The sequence below is a fragment of the Mercurialis annua genome, linkage group LG1-X (genome assembly GCF_937616625.2).
Source record: "Mercurialis annua linkage group LG1-X, ddMerAnnu1.2, whole genome shotgun sequence".
Lineage (NCBI taxonomy): Eukaryota > Viridiplantae > Streptophyta > Magnoliopsida > Malpighiales > Euphorbiaceae > Mercurialis > Mercurialis annua.
Window position 1 is genome coordinate 51997508 of NC_065570.1, and position 19582 is coordinate 52017089.

Here is a 19582-nt window from a genome sequence, read left to right on the forward strand (position 1 = left end):
AATTTTATATTTTAACTTTTATAGCTATTTTATATTTCCGGAGTTATTATAAATTAAATTTATTTTTAAATTTAATTTACGCTCTTCCGGTCCTATAAATTATTTCTTTCGTGAAATAATTTACTTCTTTAAATTTACGGGATATTACATTATTTTACTATTTTATGGGTATTTGTCTAAAAATCTCTAAACTTTACAAATATTTCTTTTCGTAGTGCTTAGCCTAATTTCTTTTTTAAATGAAAGATAGTGCGGGCTTAATCTTTTCATTTTCCAAAGGCCCAGTGCCTACATATTCCTATTATAGTCAGGCTTACTTAAAAACGGGCTTGGGTATTCATCTATGGGAAATTCCCAAGTCAAAAACATTCAAAATCACTAATTAAACAATACAAATAATTTCACTAACTAAAATCACAGCTGCTCAAACACAACAAAAATGGAGGGAGAGAGTTCAAGTAAAGAAATTCAAGATGTAATGCAAACCCTAAAAACCAGAGGCTGGTGCATCGAAGAAGAAAACAACCAACTACTAGCATTAATCACAATTCAAAGAGCTTTATCAGATGATATTAGTAACACGTCAGCAATCGCCAACTCAGTTGAATCGGAGCTTCTCAACATGGACCTTAAATCCATCGGAGCTAAATCCTTACCCGAACCGAGCCTCCTCCTCCGTAATAAAATTACTCATCTTCACGGACCTAAAATTCTTCAGGTATTTATATACTCTCAATTCTGTCTTTTCACCTTTTTTTTTTCCTATTCTGTCAAATTAAGGCTCTGTTTGGTTACTCAGTTTTATTTTGTTTTGATTTAGATATCTTCTGTGCGAGATATATCTGTGAGTAGCATTGAGGGGTTTTCGGATTCAAGTAATCGGCGACTCTTGAAATTTACTTTTACCGACGGTCACAGTGAAATAACTGCGATTGAGTACTCTCATTTACACTCTATTCCTAATGATGTTATTCCCGGTACTAAGGTATAATATTTATTGCTCATTCGTTTTGTTATGTTGATTGTCGTGTTCTTCCATTTGTGTAGGAATTTGTGTTTATAATTTTTTTCCATGAAATTGTTTTGTTGTGTTCTTCATGTTACTACTACTCAATATGGTGCTAGGTATGAGCTCTAATCTACTCAAAAACTCTAGGTTCGGAACTTGACTACTTGATTGAGTTCTATTGATTTTTGTCACTCAAACTTGCCTCGGTTATCATTGGAATAGATTCTTTTATTAAACTAAATAAAATCTTGAACATGATTCATTAATCTCAAGCTTGTGCTCGAATTGACATTTTTTGTGATACATATTTAGGATAAACTTAGTAATATAGTAATCTGCAAGTACTCATTTAAGCTCACGAACTTCTCGAGTTGAGTATTTTATACTCTAAAGTCGCCCGGCTTAGTACAAGAACTACTCAAGTTCGGGCCCAAGATTAGGATTGACTTGTTTACACTCATATCTATAACCCTGAACCTTGTACTGGCGGGAAAGGTAATATCATGTTTTTATTAATTACTGCCTCTTTCCTGGCAGGTCCGACTTGAAAATAAAGTTCCTATACAGAGTGGTATATTATGCTTGAATGCTAAGTTGATAACCCTTCTAGGAGGTGTTGTTCAACCACTTTATGAAGAATGGCAAATGAATCGAAAATATTTGACTTCATCCCGTTCAGCAGTAAGATCATCACATGAGACTGATACCAGTGGTCCACCGCAATTTGAGAAATTGGAAATTGGGGCACTCTCTCACCGTTCTTCTCATCATGGTTAGTATTTTGATGGTTTTGATTGTACATCTAATCCACTACAGTTGTCTTTGTTATCGATGCCCTGTGGTCTTAGGGTAAGTGTAGCATATACTGCATCGCATCTTCTTATGCATGACATACTATGCTGGATTTTGATGGTAGCTAAAAACTTGTTTATCATTTCAATTATTGTTGAACAAAGGTTAATTATGTGCATATATTTCTTTGCTTCTTCATCCAATAGCAGCGTGCCTATTGCTGCAATTATGCACTATTGTGTGTAAGATACACAGCAAAGATATCGTAGTATCGCTGATAGCGAGGCAACAAAGTTATTCAAATAAAAGATTGGAGAATGGCTAGCACTGATGGAAGGTGGTTCAGACATAACTTTGTATTATTTGCCACTTGAATTATATCATATAATAATGTTATGGTGCAGCAGATGCTTTATAATCCAATATCGTTTCTATGATGTGAGTGGAACATCCTTTATTTGAGTACTGGTGGGGCCCAAGGTGTGGTAGTTTATTCTCCATAAGCAAGGAGAAGGAACCAAATATTTGTTTTGTTTAGCGTATGTTCATTGACCTAGGAGCATACAATCAGATCCTTGTATAATAGCTTGCAAATTACTGATGTAAAGAACCTACATTCAAGGAAGAAAATAGATTTATTGTAACAGGAGCATCGAGTTTATTCACTTTGTTTCTCATTTTTGCTTTGTTTCTTAATAGTATTGTTTCTGAATGTACTTTTGACAGTGGCTCAATCTGGCAGCTTTCATAATCAAGCTACACGGGAACATTTTCAAAATACAAGTCAACCGAATCAGTATGCTAGAGGGCAAAAACAAAAGGGGAAGGAAGAAGAGCAACGAGTTCCCAATTTTGACAAAAGAAATGGTATTATTCTCTTTGATTGCGATGTTCTGGATATATGCATGTGTTAAGTAATTATTGACTTTCAATGTTGTTCCGCATGCAAAATATCCAAGTGAACTTTAAAAAAGTACTTTTAGACGGAGAATGCGAGAGATTTCTTTTTTGGGGAACATCAAAATGTTAATAATGCAACTATTTCCCATAGATGAGCAGATGTCTTATTCTGGACTCTTTTTTTAATCTATATCTTTGAACCCAGAAAATTACATACATAAATTCAGTACTATCACAGGACTATAATTTCATTGAACTTTTGAGTTAATGAATTATATTAGGAATTAAATATCTGTGTTTTTATAGTGACATCGTCATTTTGTTGCTATACCCTGCTCGACAGGAAATATCATGCACATGTTGCCTCTGTATGGGAGCATGAGCATGTATTGTAAAGTACATTTGTGTTGGATAGGATTGATTCTCAAGTGAAAGTGCACAAACTTGTCTTGAAAAGATTCTCTTCATGCTAGAATGATTAAAGTTTGGTGCAAATAGTGGTTATTTCCTCTTTCCTCTCCTCTGGTTTGCTAGTATGATGCATTGGATATTTTAGATCGTTTACTGGACAATCAATATCAAACTAAATCTATTAATGTTTATATTGTACTCTTTTGTAGATTGCTTGGAGTCCACTTCCAGGAGCAACGTGCCTGAAGGGAATATTGAAGCTAGGCCTACTGGTATACTACAGAATGCAGATGATGTTGTTCCAGAAAATGTTGAACAAAAGTCAAGTACCTCTGAGACAAGACAAAAGGAAGGTGTGAACTTACATTTTCTAGTTTTCTTTATCTTGTCTATGGCACTGCCATTTTGCTTGCGATTGCAATGCTGCAATTTCATTTTCATACTGCAAGCAAATGGCATTTACTTAACCAACGTGTGCAACTTCACAGCAAGAAAGAAGAAAATGTGCCTGGACATCAGGAATTTGATATGCATCACAAGGAGCAGAGATGACACTCTGTCTCATATAATATGCATAGACCAATGAACATTTTGAATCACTTAGTTCTATGTAGTTTTTTTTAAAATGAAATAAAGACAAATTCATAAAATTTCATCGATGCTTTTGGGGTTGAAAGCAAGAAATAGGGGTTTTGATATCTTTTTTCCTTATTTTTTGACGTTTCTGCTTAATTTTGCTTTTACTTTGCAGTGGCTGAATCAATGCCTGTTCAAAATCAAGCAGCATCTCAGAAACTACTACAAAAAATGAATGTTCCAAATCAATTTGGTCGGCATTCTAGAGGCCGGAGATACAATGGGAAGGGTAAACAAGAAGAGCAACAAGTTTTCACTTTAGATGAGTGGGAAAAGAGGAAATCCGAGACGAAGCCTCCAACGAGAAATGACCTTCCAGATACTAGTTCCGATGTGGACCTTGCATGGAAACTTCAACACCAACTCGATATGGAAGATTCATATGTTAGTATCCTTGCATCTTTTATCAACCATAGCTGTTGTATGCTTTTGGTTCTAATTTTATACAAATTCTATCTTGTTCAGAACCGTTCGGTGGAGATGGGAATGAACAACAATGTTACTGACGACATTCGAATGAGCATGTTCAGTTATGAAAAAGATGCCGATTGGAATAACGGAATGGAACATGGTCGGGGAGGAAGGGAAAGGGGAGGGGGAAGAGGAAGAGGAAGAGGAAGGGGACGGGGAAGAGGGAGGGGAAGAGGAAGTTATCATTAAATCCAATTCGCCCTTTCTGTATCATGTTTATATAACTATTTTTGGTTCTTTGAATCTGCATATGATAGGGTTTTGTATTGAGTTTTTGAAATTTCAGTTTGCAGCTGTGTACCATTAGGTATAAGTTTTTTTTGTCGGATATTAGGTATAAGTCCGCACCTTGATTTTGCACCAAGTTTGCAGGCAGAGTTACGACACGATCTGCAGTGCAGAATCTGCAGATTGATGATTATTTAAAAGGTTCACATCTAATCAACTTTATAAAAAAACATTTATTTTAAAATTTATGATTTGTAACATCTAAAATAAAAACCAGCTTTTTCATTTATCAAATTGTGTAAGGAGGGAGTAGCATATACTCTAGTTAACAGGTGAAGTAGTTTAATCAATTAATTATGGAATTTGCTAAATACAACACAAACGACGCCTGTTTAACCCAAAAAAGAAATGGAGTTGTAGTTCAAATGGTTTATGCTCTTCTGCTAAAACTATAGGTTAATAATCCTTTCCACAAATGCTAAAAATTTATCAGTCCGGTGATAAAAAAAAAGAAAAAAAGGAAAAGAAATTGATATTGAAATGGTTAATCCAACGACTGCCCATTGCATAACAACATGTGCTAATTAGCAAATGCTGCGCACCTCTGGTCAACCATAATATTGCAAACATAAAATATACTAACTGCAAGCCACTGAATCAAACAGAATACGGCCTGATCACCATTTTCTTCTCTCCAAAGCTCAAAAAATGGAGAAAAACACAATCCAGCCACTAATCGCAGTAATCATATGCTCATTCATTGCAATTCGAGCTTACAAGAGAAAATCTCTCAACTTATCCGGCGCTCTCGCCGGCTTTTTTGTTATGTCCATTCATTTCGCCGTCAGTTACAGGTCTTTACTCTACTTCTATTTCATCTTTCCCGTCCTTTTTTTTTTATAGATTATTATCGTTGTAATGAATTTAATTACAGGTTCGGAGGTATGATTCTTGCATTCTTTCTCACATCATCCAAACTTACAAAGGTTGGAGAAGAAAGGAAGAGACGAATCGACGCTGATTTCAAAGAAGGCGGTCAGAGAAATTGGTAATCCGATTTTATTTTTTCCTTAATTTGCTAATGGAAATGGTGTAAAGCTGAGACGGTCTTTCTTTGTATCAGGATACAGGTGTTGTTCAACGGTGGAATAGCTACGGTTTTGGCTTTGGTAATTTGGAAATTGAGTGGAGGGCAAGAGAATTGTTTGGATTCCAAAGAATCGAGAGTGATTACAGCTCTAATTGGTGGTATTATTGGTCATTATTCTTGCGCTAATGGAGATACTTGGTCTTCAGAACTTGGGGTGCTTAGTGATGCTACTCCCAGATTGATCACGACCTTTAAGGTAACATGGATATGGATGCATAATTAGCTTTAAGTTTTCATGTTGAAAACGCTTTAGTTCGAGCGATTCTTGTCGATACCAAATGCATTTAGTTAGTTTTTGTGTTTAGGAAGCTGTTAGTAATTGCTAGAATTCAACTCTAAAGAACTGAAAAAAAGGGGGCATTTTTTAAAGAAAGAAATCACATGTAATGACTTAATTTGCAGGGAGTCAATTCATATGAACTTTTGAAAATTACTTATTTCAAACAAGAACTAAGAGTACGTCTTAGAAATAGTTTTGCCTTCTTTTGGTAGATTAAAAGAGAAGCAAATTTCATTCTCTAGTCCGGTATGCCTTTAGTGTTTGGCTTAGACCTGATCTATCTATATACTGAAGCCTAAAAGTGCCGTTCAGATCATTTGTCGAAATCATCGAATTCACGTTTCAAACCTCACTTTTTCTTGTTTAGAACAAATGGCATAATTTTCTTTCTGTTATTTCGTTTAACCAATCATCTCTTGTCTTCTATTGGCACGTAGCCTGTAGTTTACAATTACAACGTTCTTCTTCTAATACAGCAGGCATTGGTTAATTATTAGTCTAAATAATTATAAGGAAGGGGAATACTGTAAGAGGAATCAGAGGATACTACATTATATGGGTTCAAACCAGTCTATTAGTGACCGGAGCAGAATCCACATTATCCCACCCAAGGAAATTTGTAGGATTATGGCATTTGAGCCCACTTGTTCTTGCTCCACGTGTTATTGTGGAACTCTTTTACGAGTCTTGAGAGTTTATGGATACTCATACAGTTTTTCAAATGACTAATTTTGTATATCAGCCTGTTCGGAGGGGTACAAATGGTGGCGTAACAGTAGCAGGACTTGCAGCTGCAGCAGCAGCAGGAGGTGTAATTGGACTAACATACATTCTTGTCGGATTTTTTACAACCAGATGTGAATATGGTGTAGCACTAAAGCAGCTACTGGTTGTTCCCGTATCAGTCGTGGCAGGAGTATGCGGAAGTCTCATAGATTCTTTATTGGGAGCTACATTACAGTTCAGCGGATTCTGCAGTGTTCGTAATAAAGTAAGCTAGCCTTATGTTTATCAGAAACATTATTCTTAAGTACGTATAGTTGCTTTAAGCGCAACTTTGACACGGACTTTGCAGGTGGTTGGAAAACCTGGACCAACAGTGAAGAAAATCTCAGGGCTGAGTATTCTTGACAACAATGGTGTGAATCTTGTTTCAGTACTATTGACTTCGTTGCTAACTTCAGTTGCTTGTGTGTACATTTTTTAAACCAATCTTTGGTTTGTAATTTGAAATAGCAGACCTGACATTGTGCTTTTGCAAATGATCAATTCAATTGTGTAACAATTGTAAGGAGAAATACTTGCATGAATCTAGCCTAGTTCAACACATACAATTGTGAACCCATTCACATGACAAGTGACATTATTGAATGCAATTAACTGATCAATCAATTTTACATTAGTTGGTGATATTTTAAAGAATTTAATGTTCTCTAATGATTGGCTGTTATATTTAATAATACATGTCGCATAGTAATTAATGAATATTTACAGTAGTATATGGTGAATTAGGTTCATATAATTTTTTTCCTTGCAAACACCTTGTTCTTCCTCTTCTCCAGTATACGTGCGGTATTTGCTGAAACAATTAATGGTCAGAAACATTATCCGAAACATGTGCAGGCAGGTTGCAGCAATAATATAGCACATATACGGGAAATACTGAAATGAAAAAACAACGTAACTGTATTTTAACGTAATGGTATTTTATAAGAATATACGGTAAATAAAGTGTTTCATAAATACTCTTAGAAACAAAAATGATATACCGAAATATAGGACTGGAGAAATTTTGGTGCAACATAGGTAAGCACAGTCTTTCGGCTGTGGATTTATTAGCATAATCAGAGATGGAAACACTGATAGAGAAGATACTTTATCAGAAAAACAGATACACACACTAGATTGAAATTTAAAGAGATACACACACACACACACTTGATTGAAATTTAATCATTCTTTTGTACTGAACAAAAGGGACGCTAGTGAGAAGATCGAGATGAGAAAGAAAGTAATTAGCACTAGCAGCAGCAGCAGAGAATGTTTAAGCAACATTCACACGTCTCAAAGCAGCAAAAACAGCAACAAACTGCAAACAAACTGCAAATACAAACTGCCAAATTATCAGAAATTCATAACTATAAAAGTAATTTAGAGACAGATAGAGAAAGAAAAAAACCAAGCATAGAGGAAGCCTTTGTCTTCATGGCGCCTCTTGAGATGATCAGTATATGACATTTCTTCATAATCTGGACCATCCATCTCTTCCTCTACGTCTCTCTGAACCTAAATTTATTACTACTAATTAAAACAGATTTGGCTCATCGGAGTATATATATATAAAACGACAACTGAGGAAACTGCATTGATAAGTGTAAGTGTAACACATGGAAGCAGCTAACTGCTTCTGTATTTACTATTTTGATATTTTGAAGGGACCATTTTGTCACCGTCAAATTATCAACACCACCTAACACATTTGTATTTCAGTTTTTTTTTTCCTTTTTCTTTTTTGCATTTTCCATTTTTTTGGCCATTCTCAATCTAATCTTTCTTCAGCAAGAAGTTATCTTTTAATATTCAACTGTAAATGCTTCAAATTTCCATTAAGTTAAAAGATTTTAGGAAGAAAATAAAGTATGCAAGCTTCTTTAGAGTCTTTTATTTCCTTAAAGATGTAGCTGAAAATTAATTAACCCTTTCAAATAACTATATTTCATATAATAACTATTTTATTGGGTCGAGTTGAATGTAAAATGAATAAATCTACAAAAACCTACTCTTTTTATTTTAAAAAATATTATCTCCGTCTCAAATTGAGAGACAATATTTATATTATATTTTTGCAAATTATAAAATCATTTATTATTGAGTGGTTAATTAGCATACACACCTTTTATTAATTATAGTAGAATATATTCATAAGAAAATAAAAAGTGCTAAAAAAATTACTATGGCATTAAGGAGAACATGATATATATTTTTGCAAGATTAATTTATGTTATCTAGATAAATTAAATTACTTCCAATTTATATTTACTTTTAAATGTGTATTGATTTGAGACAGAAAATGTTACTTTTGTCTTTTATTTTCTTTCTAGTGTAATTAAAATATGAATACATATTAGTATTAATTATTAAAAAAGTAATTAAATGTCTATAATTAAAAATAAAAATAAAAATAAAAATTTTGTCCATTAATATAAAAAGAGAGTAGTAATTTAATCTATATGTCTTCTTTTGTATCTTATTATCTTTTCTATTTGAACACAATTTATAAAACAATTATTAATAAGAATAGATAAGAAAAATGAATATAATTTTGTGAAATGTATATTGATGAATTACAAAACGGATCCGATCTTATGGTATCTGTACACACCAGTAAACAGAGGCCAGAAGGAATTTCGATGGGATCACCGGACGTTAGCTCCGACGCTCAAATAAGATTTTCAGGTGAGGGAAAGAAGGAGAGGAGAAAAGAAGAAGAGTAGTAAAACAAAAAGAATTACCTAGGGTTTGCACGTAAAGTCTCTTTTCATATTAGGACTCGTGCAAACTTTGTTGTGTTGTCATCTTCTCCTTCTTGTGGTTCCTTTTTTCTTTGATGCTTACGTGGCGTGTTCTTCCGCATTTGGCACGGTTTGTTAGGTGCGTTAGACGCAGGGAACATTCTTTTTATACTTGTCAGAGGATCTTATGTGGTCCCAGTATCAGTTACACGTGAGTGCTGATCCTCGGGGTATCTCAGATGTTATCTCATTCAGGGATACTTCGAGGTCCGACCTAATGGTATTGTCTATCCGAGCTATGATGTCGATCATCATAGTTCGGGGAAATATTTTCCGATGATCTTGGCCCAATATCAGGCAGAGGTGTGCCTTCGTCTTTTGTAGCTCGGTGACCCCCCTAGACACTAGGTCGGTAAACTGCTTGATCATCATAGCTCGAAGAAATATTTTCCCATGATCTTTGCCTGATGACTGGCCAAGGTGTGACATCGTCTCTTATAGCTCGGTGATCCCCTAGACACTAGATCGGTAAATTGTTTGACTTAGTAATACGTACTTTTGGCGAGATTGTTTCGCCTCTACGAGATGTTATCACTACGTTATTACTAAATGGATAATAAAAAAAATGGAGGGAGTAATGAATCTATTAAAGTGAGACAAAAAATAAATAATTAAGCTTTCGATGTTTGTCTCATGCATTAGTTGTGGTATATCATATTTACAACAAATCAATGAGTATTTGCAATAAAGAATTTTTTAATTATTACTTAATTTTTTATTATTAATTTATTTATATGTTTAATGTATTATTGGTTTGCACGAATGACATGGCTGGACAGTTGCTTGCAATAATTTTTCTCTCTTTTTTTCACCAATCATTTTGGCTTAATATCTGATAATTAATCGGAGAAAGATCTTATAGAGACAATTACACTTCATCCAAGATCATTATTGATAGATCATTAATATTTTTTCAACTTGAGACTTATAGTGACGTGGATGAGTTCTTTATACTATAGTGTAGATGTTGTGGTCAGACAAATAATTAATACTGGGGGCGTGGACATGCAATAATGTAGGCCAAGTTAAGCGCTACCTTCAAAAATCAAATTAACATAATGTTGTTTTTTTGCATAACTAAAATATAATCAGAAATTTGTTTTAACCTCAATTTTAAATGTAGTATTAAAATTAGAGGTATAAGCAAGTCGAGTTAGCTCGAATATTGAAAAAATTAAAATTAACTCGTTTAATTTTGGGTTAAGTTTTAAATTTATATATCGAGTTTAATAAGTTTAACCGAGTTTTTTATTAATAAATTAAAATTAGATTATTTAATAATTTAATAAAAATCTAAATACTATATTTTTTTATGTATACATAACTAGATTTAAATTATTCACAATATATTTATTTTTTTTAACAAGGAATATATACTGCCTTGCGTCCCATAAAAATAAAAAATGTAGGGATTTTTTTTCCAATAAAAATAAAAAAAGTAACTATATTTATTGATAATTTAGAATAAAATTATCAAACTACCCTCACAATTTTATTGCATGAGCATTAAATGCAGTAGCTTCATAATGCTTCACTTTAAAAAAAATTAAAGAGCGTTATAGAAATATTTGAATGTATCAACCATAATCAACGAGTTTCTTAATTTTTACAAAACTATTAATTCTTTTATTTTTGTGGGACGAAAGGAGTATTAAATATTTAAAGTTTAAAAAATTAAAATTAAAATAATAATATGTTAAATTAGCATGAAAATATATTGATGAACTTACTCGTGAATTTTCGAGTCAAATATTATTAAAATTGAAACTGATCTATTTACTAAACGAGCTTTAAAAATTTAAATTCAAATTAATTTTATGGAGCCAAATTTCAAGTCGCATAATTTGACGAACATGCATTTGTGGACTAGGAAAAGTTATTAAATCTTCCGAAATCTGATGATCAATCAGACACATGCATGGTTTAGGAGTGGAAGGCATGTGGAATCATTAGGGGTGGGTTAAGGCACACTAAAGCCGAAATTAAATAATAGTAATAATATTATTTAGAAAATCCAAAAATGACGTTTCATAATATTATAAATTAAGGGTATAAAATAATTTTAGTCCAAATCATTATGCAACTTGATTGTTACTTTTCTATTTGTTTAGTTTTGTACTTATATTTATGAGTTTTAGTGATAATAAAAAGAGATATTTATTAAAAAATATATTGAAATAATGTCAAAATAATTAAGTCTCCAATATTTTAAAAATATAAAATGTTTCATCCGACATTTGATCAAATTAACTAGTATCTTCTTCCGTCAGAGAATCATATTAGTTGAGTGAGTTAAAATGTTAAATTATTAAAAATAAAATTTGATTTGATTTCTGAATTTATTTATCATTCAAAAAAATTCAAAAAAAATTAAAATTAAATACATCTATTATAAATATTATAATTTCTTTTGAAATTATAATATATTTATATTTATTTTAAATTAGTATGTTCTTAATAATAACACTATTTAATATTATTATTTTGAAAAAAATATTTCAAAAACTAAGAGTTTATTTTTAAAAAAAATACTGATTTTTTTTATTAAAATACATTTTTTTACTTTGTGTATATTGTTAGTATAACCTTAATAAATTTTCTTGTTGGTAAAATTATAGTACATGTAGTGTAGTTTTAGAAAATTTTAGTACATTTATAATTTATTAATAATTTTAATTTCGTACAAGATAAATTACAAAGTTTTTATTACTATTTTATTTTGTAAAAGATTAGGAAACAATTAATAAATTATCAATGCATTAAACTATACTTTTTTTGATAACTTGCATTAAACTGCACTAATAGTACTAAAATTTTACTAACAATAAGTTATATTAAAATTAAACTAACTAAATACACAAAGTAAATATTTTATTTTTTTGGTATAATTTTATAAATAAATAATTCTATATTTTTAGAAAAGTCAACTACTAATTTTACAAATATTTTAAAATATATATTTTTAAAATAATAATAATATAAAAACATGGTAATTTAAACCAATATAAATAAATTTAAAAAAAAATTAAAAATTTATTGATTTTACAATTTTCTGGATTTTTATGAATAAAAATGAGTCTAGAAATCGTATTGCACTTTGATTTTAATAATCTTGCCCTTTGACAGTCGACAATGTTAACCGACAGAAGGAAATATTACTTTGGGGACGTTTGGTTCATCTTTTTGGAGGAGTTTTTCGCTTTTACTTTTTAAAAACGGAAATAATAATTAACTTTCTGAAAAATATACTTTTCTGTAAATATATAAAATTGAACGAAACAAACTTTCAATATATCTTTGTTACTATAAATTTTTAGTATCAAAATAGTGATTAACTTTAATTTAGTAATTTAAAATTAAGTTAATTAACTAAATTTATGTTTAGTTTATTTTAAATTTATGTTACGATTTGGTCTTCCCCAATGTAAAAGTTATGGCTCCGTTAGTGCTTAAGCTTACAATGAACACTTTTTTCGCATTATGAATTTATGAAAATATCATTGTAATTTCTCAATAGATGAGCATTAATAAAAGAACACGTCACTACAGTCCAAAATTAATGAGAAAGTACGTTTTTTTCTTTCTCAAAGTACGTTTTGAAGATTCATAAAATTGAATCTAATATGTTAAAAATAAACTAATTTCTTTTTTGGAATTTTAAATAAAAGAGAGTTTTATTGATGCTACAGCATCACTGTTGCTGCCGTAATTGAGAAGAAAACTCAGCGATAAAAAAAACTAATTAAATAATAATATAAGAGACAATTTGCAAGCAATGGTTGCATATTTTTACAAAAGTCTCGCAATAGTCAGTAGTTTTATTAAAAAAAATCTACATACATACAGTGGCGTAGCTAGAAATCGAAACTAAGAGGGGCAAAATAAAAACAATTTCATATGATGTATAATCTAATTTTTTTATATAATTAAGGGGATCAATATGTATTAATTATCTAAATAACACGTTAAATTTTAGAAAAAATACTTGAAAATTTTGTATTTTTGAAAAAATAAAAGAGGCAAACGTGACTCCGCCACTGCATGTATGTGGTATTTGATGCAAAAAGTTTACTGATCAAATATTTTTTGAAATATATTACTAAAGTATAATATAGGGTGCAATTTTCTCTTTTCAAAATATTCACCTGACACTCTTTTTTTAGGAGCAAGTTGTACTTTTTTTAGTATAGAGTTCATGAAATTTCCTGAACGGGTCTCAACTATGAAAAATTCAATCAATAATGTGTATAGAAGAATTAGGTTTATAGAAGAATTTTTAGCGTGTCATTGTTTAATAGATGGTCGACAATGCAAATTAGGTTTATAGAAGAATTTTTCGTATGAGTATGTATATAGGTTTAATCAAAAATGAAAGTACAACTTTGTCCCTCATGTACATGCTCATAGAAAAAATTCTTCTATAAACCTAATTTGCATTGTCGACCATCTATTAAACAATGACACATGATATTATTAAATGTTACATTCAATCAATAATGTGCATTTAATTGTAACTAAGATATCACAAGTTAATGTACTCCCTCAGTCCCGTTTAAGGGATAAATGAGTTTTACACAAATATTAATAAAATAAGATAATATTTTATTTTGTCATGTCTATCCCAATTAATTAGTATGGTTTCTCCTAATAATAATAGAATAAATGTATTATAAATTGAGTTTCATTTAATGCATATTGAAATAATTAAAGGGATAAAAGTTGAAGTTCAACATAAATTGGCACAGAAAATACGATATGACCTTCTTAGATGGGACAAATAAAAATGAGATATGTTCCTTTTTAAAAAGAACGGAAAAAGTAATACTCCCTCCGTCCCAATAGAGTTGTCCACTTTGCCTTTATCACACAGTTTAAGAAAAACAATTATTCACTCCGTCCCGTTTAAGAAGGGACATATCTCAATTTTTTTTGTCCCATATAAGAAGGCCAAATCATGAATTTTGTGCCATTTTATAAAGAATTCTCTCTTATACCCCTATTTTCTCTTTCTATAATTAAAGCAAATACTCTTCACACAAACTACAAGACAATAATTAATAGGGGTAAAATAAGAAAAACCAAGAGTAATTAATATTTTCTTAATTTATGTGTAAAAGGGGTATGTCCCTTCTTAACTGGGACGGAGGGAGTATTGTTTATGATTTTTATAAACTTTTCCTTACTTTTCTTGTCATACCCCTATTTAATATAGAGTCCACTTGTAATTTACTTTTATTAGTAGATTTTAAATAGTGGGTAATATAGGAAAACTGAGTGTAAACGTTAGTTACTTTTTGAAAGTGGACAATGATTTTGGGACAAAAAAATTTCTCAAAGTGGACAACTCTATTGGAACGGAGGAAGTAATTATTAATTGGTTGATTATATTTAATAATACCACATGTCACAAGTTTAATAGATGGTTCACAATTTTACGTAGCAAAAATATCCACCTTTTTTCATGAAGCGGGCTTGAACACTAATTTTCTCATGAAGCCTGGTCTGATTAGACCAATTCTTTTATGTGCAAGTTGTATTTTCATTTTCTTTAAATTTAGTATGACCACATAAATTTAATACATAAAACAAATTTAGTTAATAAATATTAGATCGAACATGATTTGAATTTACATTTTAAAATTTAACCACATACATAAAATTCTAACAGACAAATGAATTAAAATTTTAATAAATAAAACACTGTAACTAATAAATAAAATATTTGGACGGATACAATTTGACATAATCATGATTTCCGATTTTGCAATTTTTTCCATTTCAAAAAAATTTAATCGTATTTCTAATTTTAGAAAAGTATCAAAGCATACTGACCTCAAATATCCAGTCGAATCGTTTGAACCAGGAAGTCCGGTTCAATTCTTAAAAACACCAACTCCAGAAGCAAGAAAAACCAACCCCAGATAAAATATTTGACAAGGATAAATGGTAATGCAATTAGCTATACAAATTCTAAGTAACAAAGTAAACAGCCTGATATCCTTGTTGGAGGGGTTATAATAATACCAGAATCTCCATTGCTAAAGGAAGGAGACAAAGTACAACTCTTGAAAGAATAACTTATGGGTCAATACACATAACTTCAAGCTACGGCGGTATCTCCACCGGGCATCGTCAAACAAACCCAACCTGCCAAACAAACCTTCAACGCAGCGGTATTACTACTCTTGACACAATTATATTACAGCACAGATGCAAAACCTACAAGCATTCTGAATTCTTTTCTATTTCAAAAACCAATTTTCATAGTTGCTCCTTTTGCAAGTCACGTTGCCGATGCTATTAGCAGGAAACAGAACACGTGACTGGTTTTACTGAAGCCAAAAGATTAGTAGCTGCGGATTGGAAACCAGCAGCATTTTCGAGTCGTTCCCAAGTCAACCTTCGCATCTCAGCTTTAACGCTCAGCATTGAGATTTCCTCTTCTAATTTGCATCGGCATGCTTGCACTAGCTTTTCATCCATTTCACAGAACATTTTCCTGATGTTATGTGTCAGGTTGAGTACTGTTTGGTTCCAGTGATTCTGTGTGTTCCAATCAAGAGCTGAGATGACAAGAGGTACAACCACGTTCCTGTGATGTGCAATATGATTTAAGATGCGCTCGTTACTCAACAGCAAGTGTGCTCGTTCAGCCACCTGGAAAGGTGAAAACAAGCTCGTTATTGTTCTCTGTGCACAAATATTTTATTACTTATACGTGCAGCTTCTACAAATGTCCCCAAAGGGCTACGCTAGTGGTTGGAATCCTAACTCGGAGATTCCAAATTCAAATCTCATCATGTATAGGGCCATGGATTTTAATAGAAAAAAGATCCATTTAAAGTATCCCCGTTGAGCATGCAGTGGCATATGAGAAATATGCAAAGCAAAATGCCTTTCTACGATCAAACAAACTTACATCGACCTAGGACTGGGACTATGATTTCGTATTATTCTATATCTTATATCATTACTCCTATAGTTTAGACATAAATGAGACAAATATACAAGATTCCGACAATCGGAATACAAAAATTGCTTAGTCATAGTGATAGTAAACTTGGATAACATTTCATAAATGCTCCTTTAATTATATATATCTAACAAGCTTCTTCAGCCTTACATATAGAGGCCATTAGAAATTTCTTTCTATGCGACACAGGAAGAAGAAAAAAATATATACCTTTGAAAAATACCAAGTAAACTGGAATGAATTGAATATGAGGCCAAAAGATATATAATCTAGATGGAAAATCTAATAGCAAAAAGATTAGTGCTATGAAAAATGAGCAGGTGAATAATCTCTTTCCTGCGTAAAGAGCACGATATGCTGTTTACCTGATAATGGGAGCTACTGAGGCAGCATCCTATACGTCGAAACAATGGAACCATAATCGTTCGGAACTCTTCCATGCTAGTCATTTCCAAAATCTCTTCTAACTCACTTATAAACATCAACTCCTTCTGGCTATTTGTCACTGGCCAGTACTTCAGCAGTCCCTTGATTACAGAACTAGCTAGTTTTGGATCTTTATCTATGTACTGTACAGCACAATATGTTAATTGTTGATGATACATACCCACTGATTTCGGTTTATGTAGCGGAACTAAAGCCCTCCATAAGAACACTTTATGTTCCTCTTTCAAAGGCAAGGCAAACCCACTAATAACACTCCCAAAAATCTCCAGCAACTCAGCCATCCCATTGTGACGTTCAGTTTCAAAAACAAATTTGTAGATAATATTGCTGACAGCTTTTCGGATAAAAGGTCGATGTACCATGAATTTTCCGTAAATCCTATGCAGAATTGTTTTTAAACAGTCTCTTTCTCTAGGATCCTCTGAATCAAAGAGGTCGAGTAGCTTCACAATAAAAGCCCGATCTACATACTTCTTCGCCGCCTTTGGATCAACACCACTAATAAACCGGAGTAGTAGATCATACACGCACTGTAACTGTGACCAATCAGGATCAAACATAGGTTCTTCATCCTCTGCTTCCCCAGCTGTATAGTTGGAACGGTACTTTGGTGGGAAAACTCTAAATAAGTTAATTGCACAACATTTACACATTGCAGCCATTGCCGTCTCAGTAAATTTTGCGCCTGACCGTGAAATAAAGTCAACAATATCTATCAGTGTTTGACGTTTAAGGTCTTGCTGTGCAGCATTTCTATCTGAATCACTGCAATCTGAAACCTCGCAACAAAAGTTTAATTTGCTGATAAAAAGGTTTTGCTTCTGAGCATTTGAAACATTATTGAAAGGTAAATGGGGATCCACAGCTTCCACCCCGGCCATGATGCTTGAAGGAAAGACAGCTGAAGATACTCTTTTAACAACATTTAATCGACTCGAAAAAGAACTACCGCCATTTGTACAAGGGACTTCATTACCCCAGTTGGTAGAATTGTTTCCGGATTCAATCCCAGCAGAGTCAAATGATTCAGATTTTGAGGACTTCCGTGGGATTTTGCCTATTATTTGTTTAAGCATGGTGCCAATGCCGCAATTCTCAGCAGCTATAGACCTGCATCAAAATTACATGTACTAGATCAATAAATACCAGTCCATACCCAAGCGTACGGAAAGATAGGAGTAGTTCTACATCAGCAACAAGGCAAAGCAGAAACAGTAAGCAAATATGTACTACTGAGTGAATACTCTGCAAACAACCAAAATTACTGATCCAAGGACATGAATTAGGAATGGGACAAAGGTTAAAAGTTAAAAGCAGACAAAGTAAAGTATGTAGAAATTGAGGCAAGGTATACCATATCCTTTGCCACAGATTCCACACAACAGAATCGAGCATTTGCAAATTTTCTATCAAGTGACCATCACAAAGACGTATAATCAACATTGAGCCCATAAATGTATAATCAACTATACCATACAGTAAGCAGATCAAATCAATGATGAACACACCAAACTCATTAACTCATTGTTTATTCGAAAAAAGACCATGATAGTAAAAGGAAAAAGAATTCAATAATCCTAGACCTAGCAGAAAAATTGGAGTGAAGAAAGACTTAGATCTGAGACATATATGATACTATAAAGATAGTTAATTTAGAAAAGATGTGCACGCACTTAGATGCAGGAATCAAACCCAGATCTTGATTATTACAACTACACAGTAACTGACCAATAACTTCATCAAATCACAGACATCATCACTAACAACTCTACTGTCACTCCATAATGGTAATAATCTTAATGTCACTCCACAAACCTTAAAAAAATTGAAACTTAATGCAGTTGCTACATTTATTAAACTAAATTATACACAAATAGCAGAAGGGCAATAGAGAAAGGGGAAGGACCTTGGATTTACGTTAATGGGTATTAAGTAAAAATTGAAACTTTGAACAGAAAAATGAGAAAAGATTGGGACTTTGTTATGAGAGAAAAAGGAGTAAGGTTTTTAAGTAAAAAAGAGAGTATGATATCCATAATAATAATAAGTCATGATGAGGTGTTGGGTAGTGATTGTAATAGATCTCCATGAAGAAGAAGGTAATGTAAATAATAATAATTATAAAAAGAATACCTCGATCCAAGATAATAATTGGGTGTGGCATTTTCTGGGAATTTGCAGGTACCAGTCACCAGTCACCACCACCACCACCACCTCCTCCAAAACTAGAAACTTAATGTTTCTATTAGGAATGGAATACTCTCTCTTATAAAAATAAGATTTGTTGTTAACAAAAAGGCATAAGTATAAAAAATGGATTATCACCATAAATATATTGTTTTTCTTTTTATTATTTAAGCAATATTATCACTATACATTTATATCTTTTATTATTATCATAAAAAATTCGATCTTCCATTTTGTGGTATTTATGTTCTAAATGTCTTATACAATATCAATTTAATCATTTAAAACAGACAAAACCACATTATCTTCATAGAAAATAACACATAAAACAGCACTGACTATAGAATCAAAAATTTTAAAAAATTGAATGTAAGATGGCATGTTTAGTAAATTGTACTTAGATCGAAAGAAAAAAAACGCGTAAGATGAGAACATTTTATAACATTAAACCTAATAAAATCCTTTAAATTATTCAGAAAGAGTGCATATCACTATTTTTAGTTTTTTAGGCCATTTAAATGCTTAA

The 19582-nt window shown here is 32.0% G+C and overlaps 3 protein-coding genes and 1 long non-coding RNA gene across 7 annotated transcripts; 2 read left to right on the forward strand and 2 right to left on the reverse strand.

Annotated features, from left to right (window-relative positions):
* The first annotated feature begins 398 nt into the window (after positions 1-398).
* On the forward strand, positions 399-4579 carry LOC126655502 (uncharacterized). The gene is made up of 7 exons (XM_050349722.2): positions 399-718; positions 821-985; positions 1547-1781; positions 2528-2668; positions 3322-3465; positions 3864-4132; positions 4214-4579. The coding sequence occupies exons 1-7, from the start codon at positions 440-442 to the stop codon at positions 4406-4408; spliced, it is 1428 nt and encodes a 475-aa protein (XP_050205679.1). The 5' UTR covers positions 399-439; the 3' UTR covers positions 4409-4579.
* A 443-nt stretch (positions 4580-5022) lies between these two features.
* Positions 5023-7175, forward strand: LOC126655509 (protein PGR). The gene is made up of 5 exons (XM_050349729.2): positions 5023-5301; positions 5382-5495; positions 5571-5793; positions 6620-6868; positions 6953-7175. Exons 1-5 carry the CDS (start codon positions 5156-5158, stop codon positions 7082-7084), a joined length of 864 nt encoding a protein of 287 aa, XP_050205686.1. The 5' UTR covers positions 5023-5155; the 3' UTR covers positions 7085-7175.
* A 53-nt stretch (positions 7176-7228) lies between these two features.
* On the reverse strand, positions 7229-8512 carry LOC126655518 (uncharacterized). 2 transcript variants are annotated; one of them, XR_007633042.2, is made up of 3 exons: positions 8057-8278; positions 7647-7977; positions 7229-7456 (listed from the first exon to the last, which is right to left on the reverse strand). It is a non-coding gene; the product is annotated as an uncharacterized LOC126655518 (long non-coding RNA). The 2 variants fall into 2 exon arrangements; XR_007633041.2 differs by lacking the exon at positions 7229-7456 and having other exon boundaries at positions 7681-7977; positions 8057-8512.
* Positions 8513-15347: 6835 nt separating this feature from the next.
* LOC126662641 (serine/threonine protein phosphatase 2A 57 kDa regulatory subunit B' kappa isoform-like) lies at positions 15348-19142 on the reverse strand. Of its 3 annotated transcripts, none has more exons than XM_050356363.2 (3): positions 19003-19142; positions 16788-17979; positions 15348-16106 (listed from the first exon to the last, which is right to left on the reverse strand). In XM_050356363.2, exons 2-3 carry the CDS (start codon positions 17943-17945, stop codon positions 15750-15752), a joined length of 1515 nt encoding a protein of 504 aa, XP_050212320.1. In that variant the 5' UTR covers positions 17946-17979; positions 19003-19142; the 3' UTR covers positions 15348-15749. The 3 variants fall into 3 exon arrangements, with proteins under 3 accessions (XP_050212320.1, XP_050212322.1, XP_050212321.1); XM_050356365.2 differs by lacking the exon at positions 19003-19142 and adding an exon at positions 18787-18960; XM_050356364.2 differs by lacking the exon at positions 19003-19142 and adding an exon at positions 18776-18960.
* Between the last annotated feature and the right edge of the window lie 440 nt (positions 19143-19582).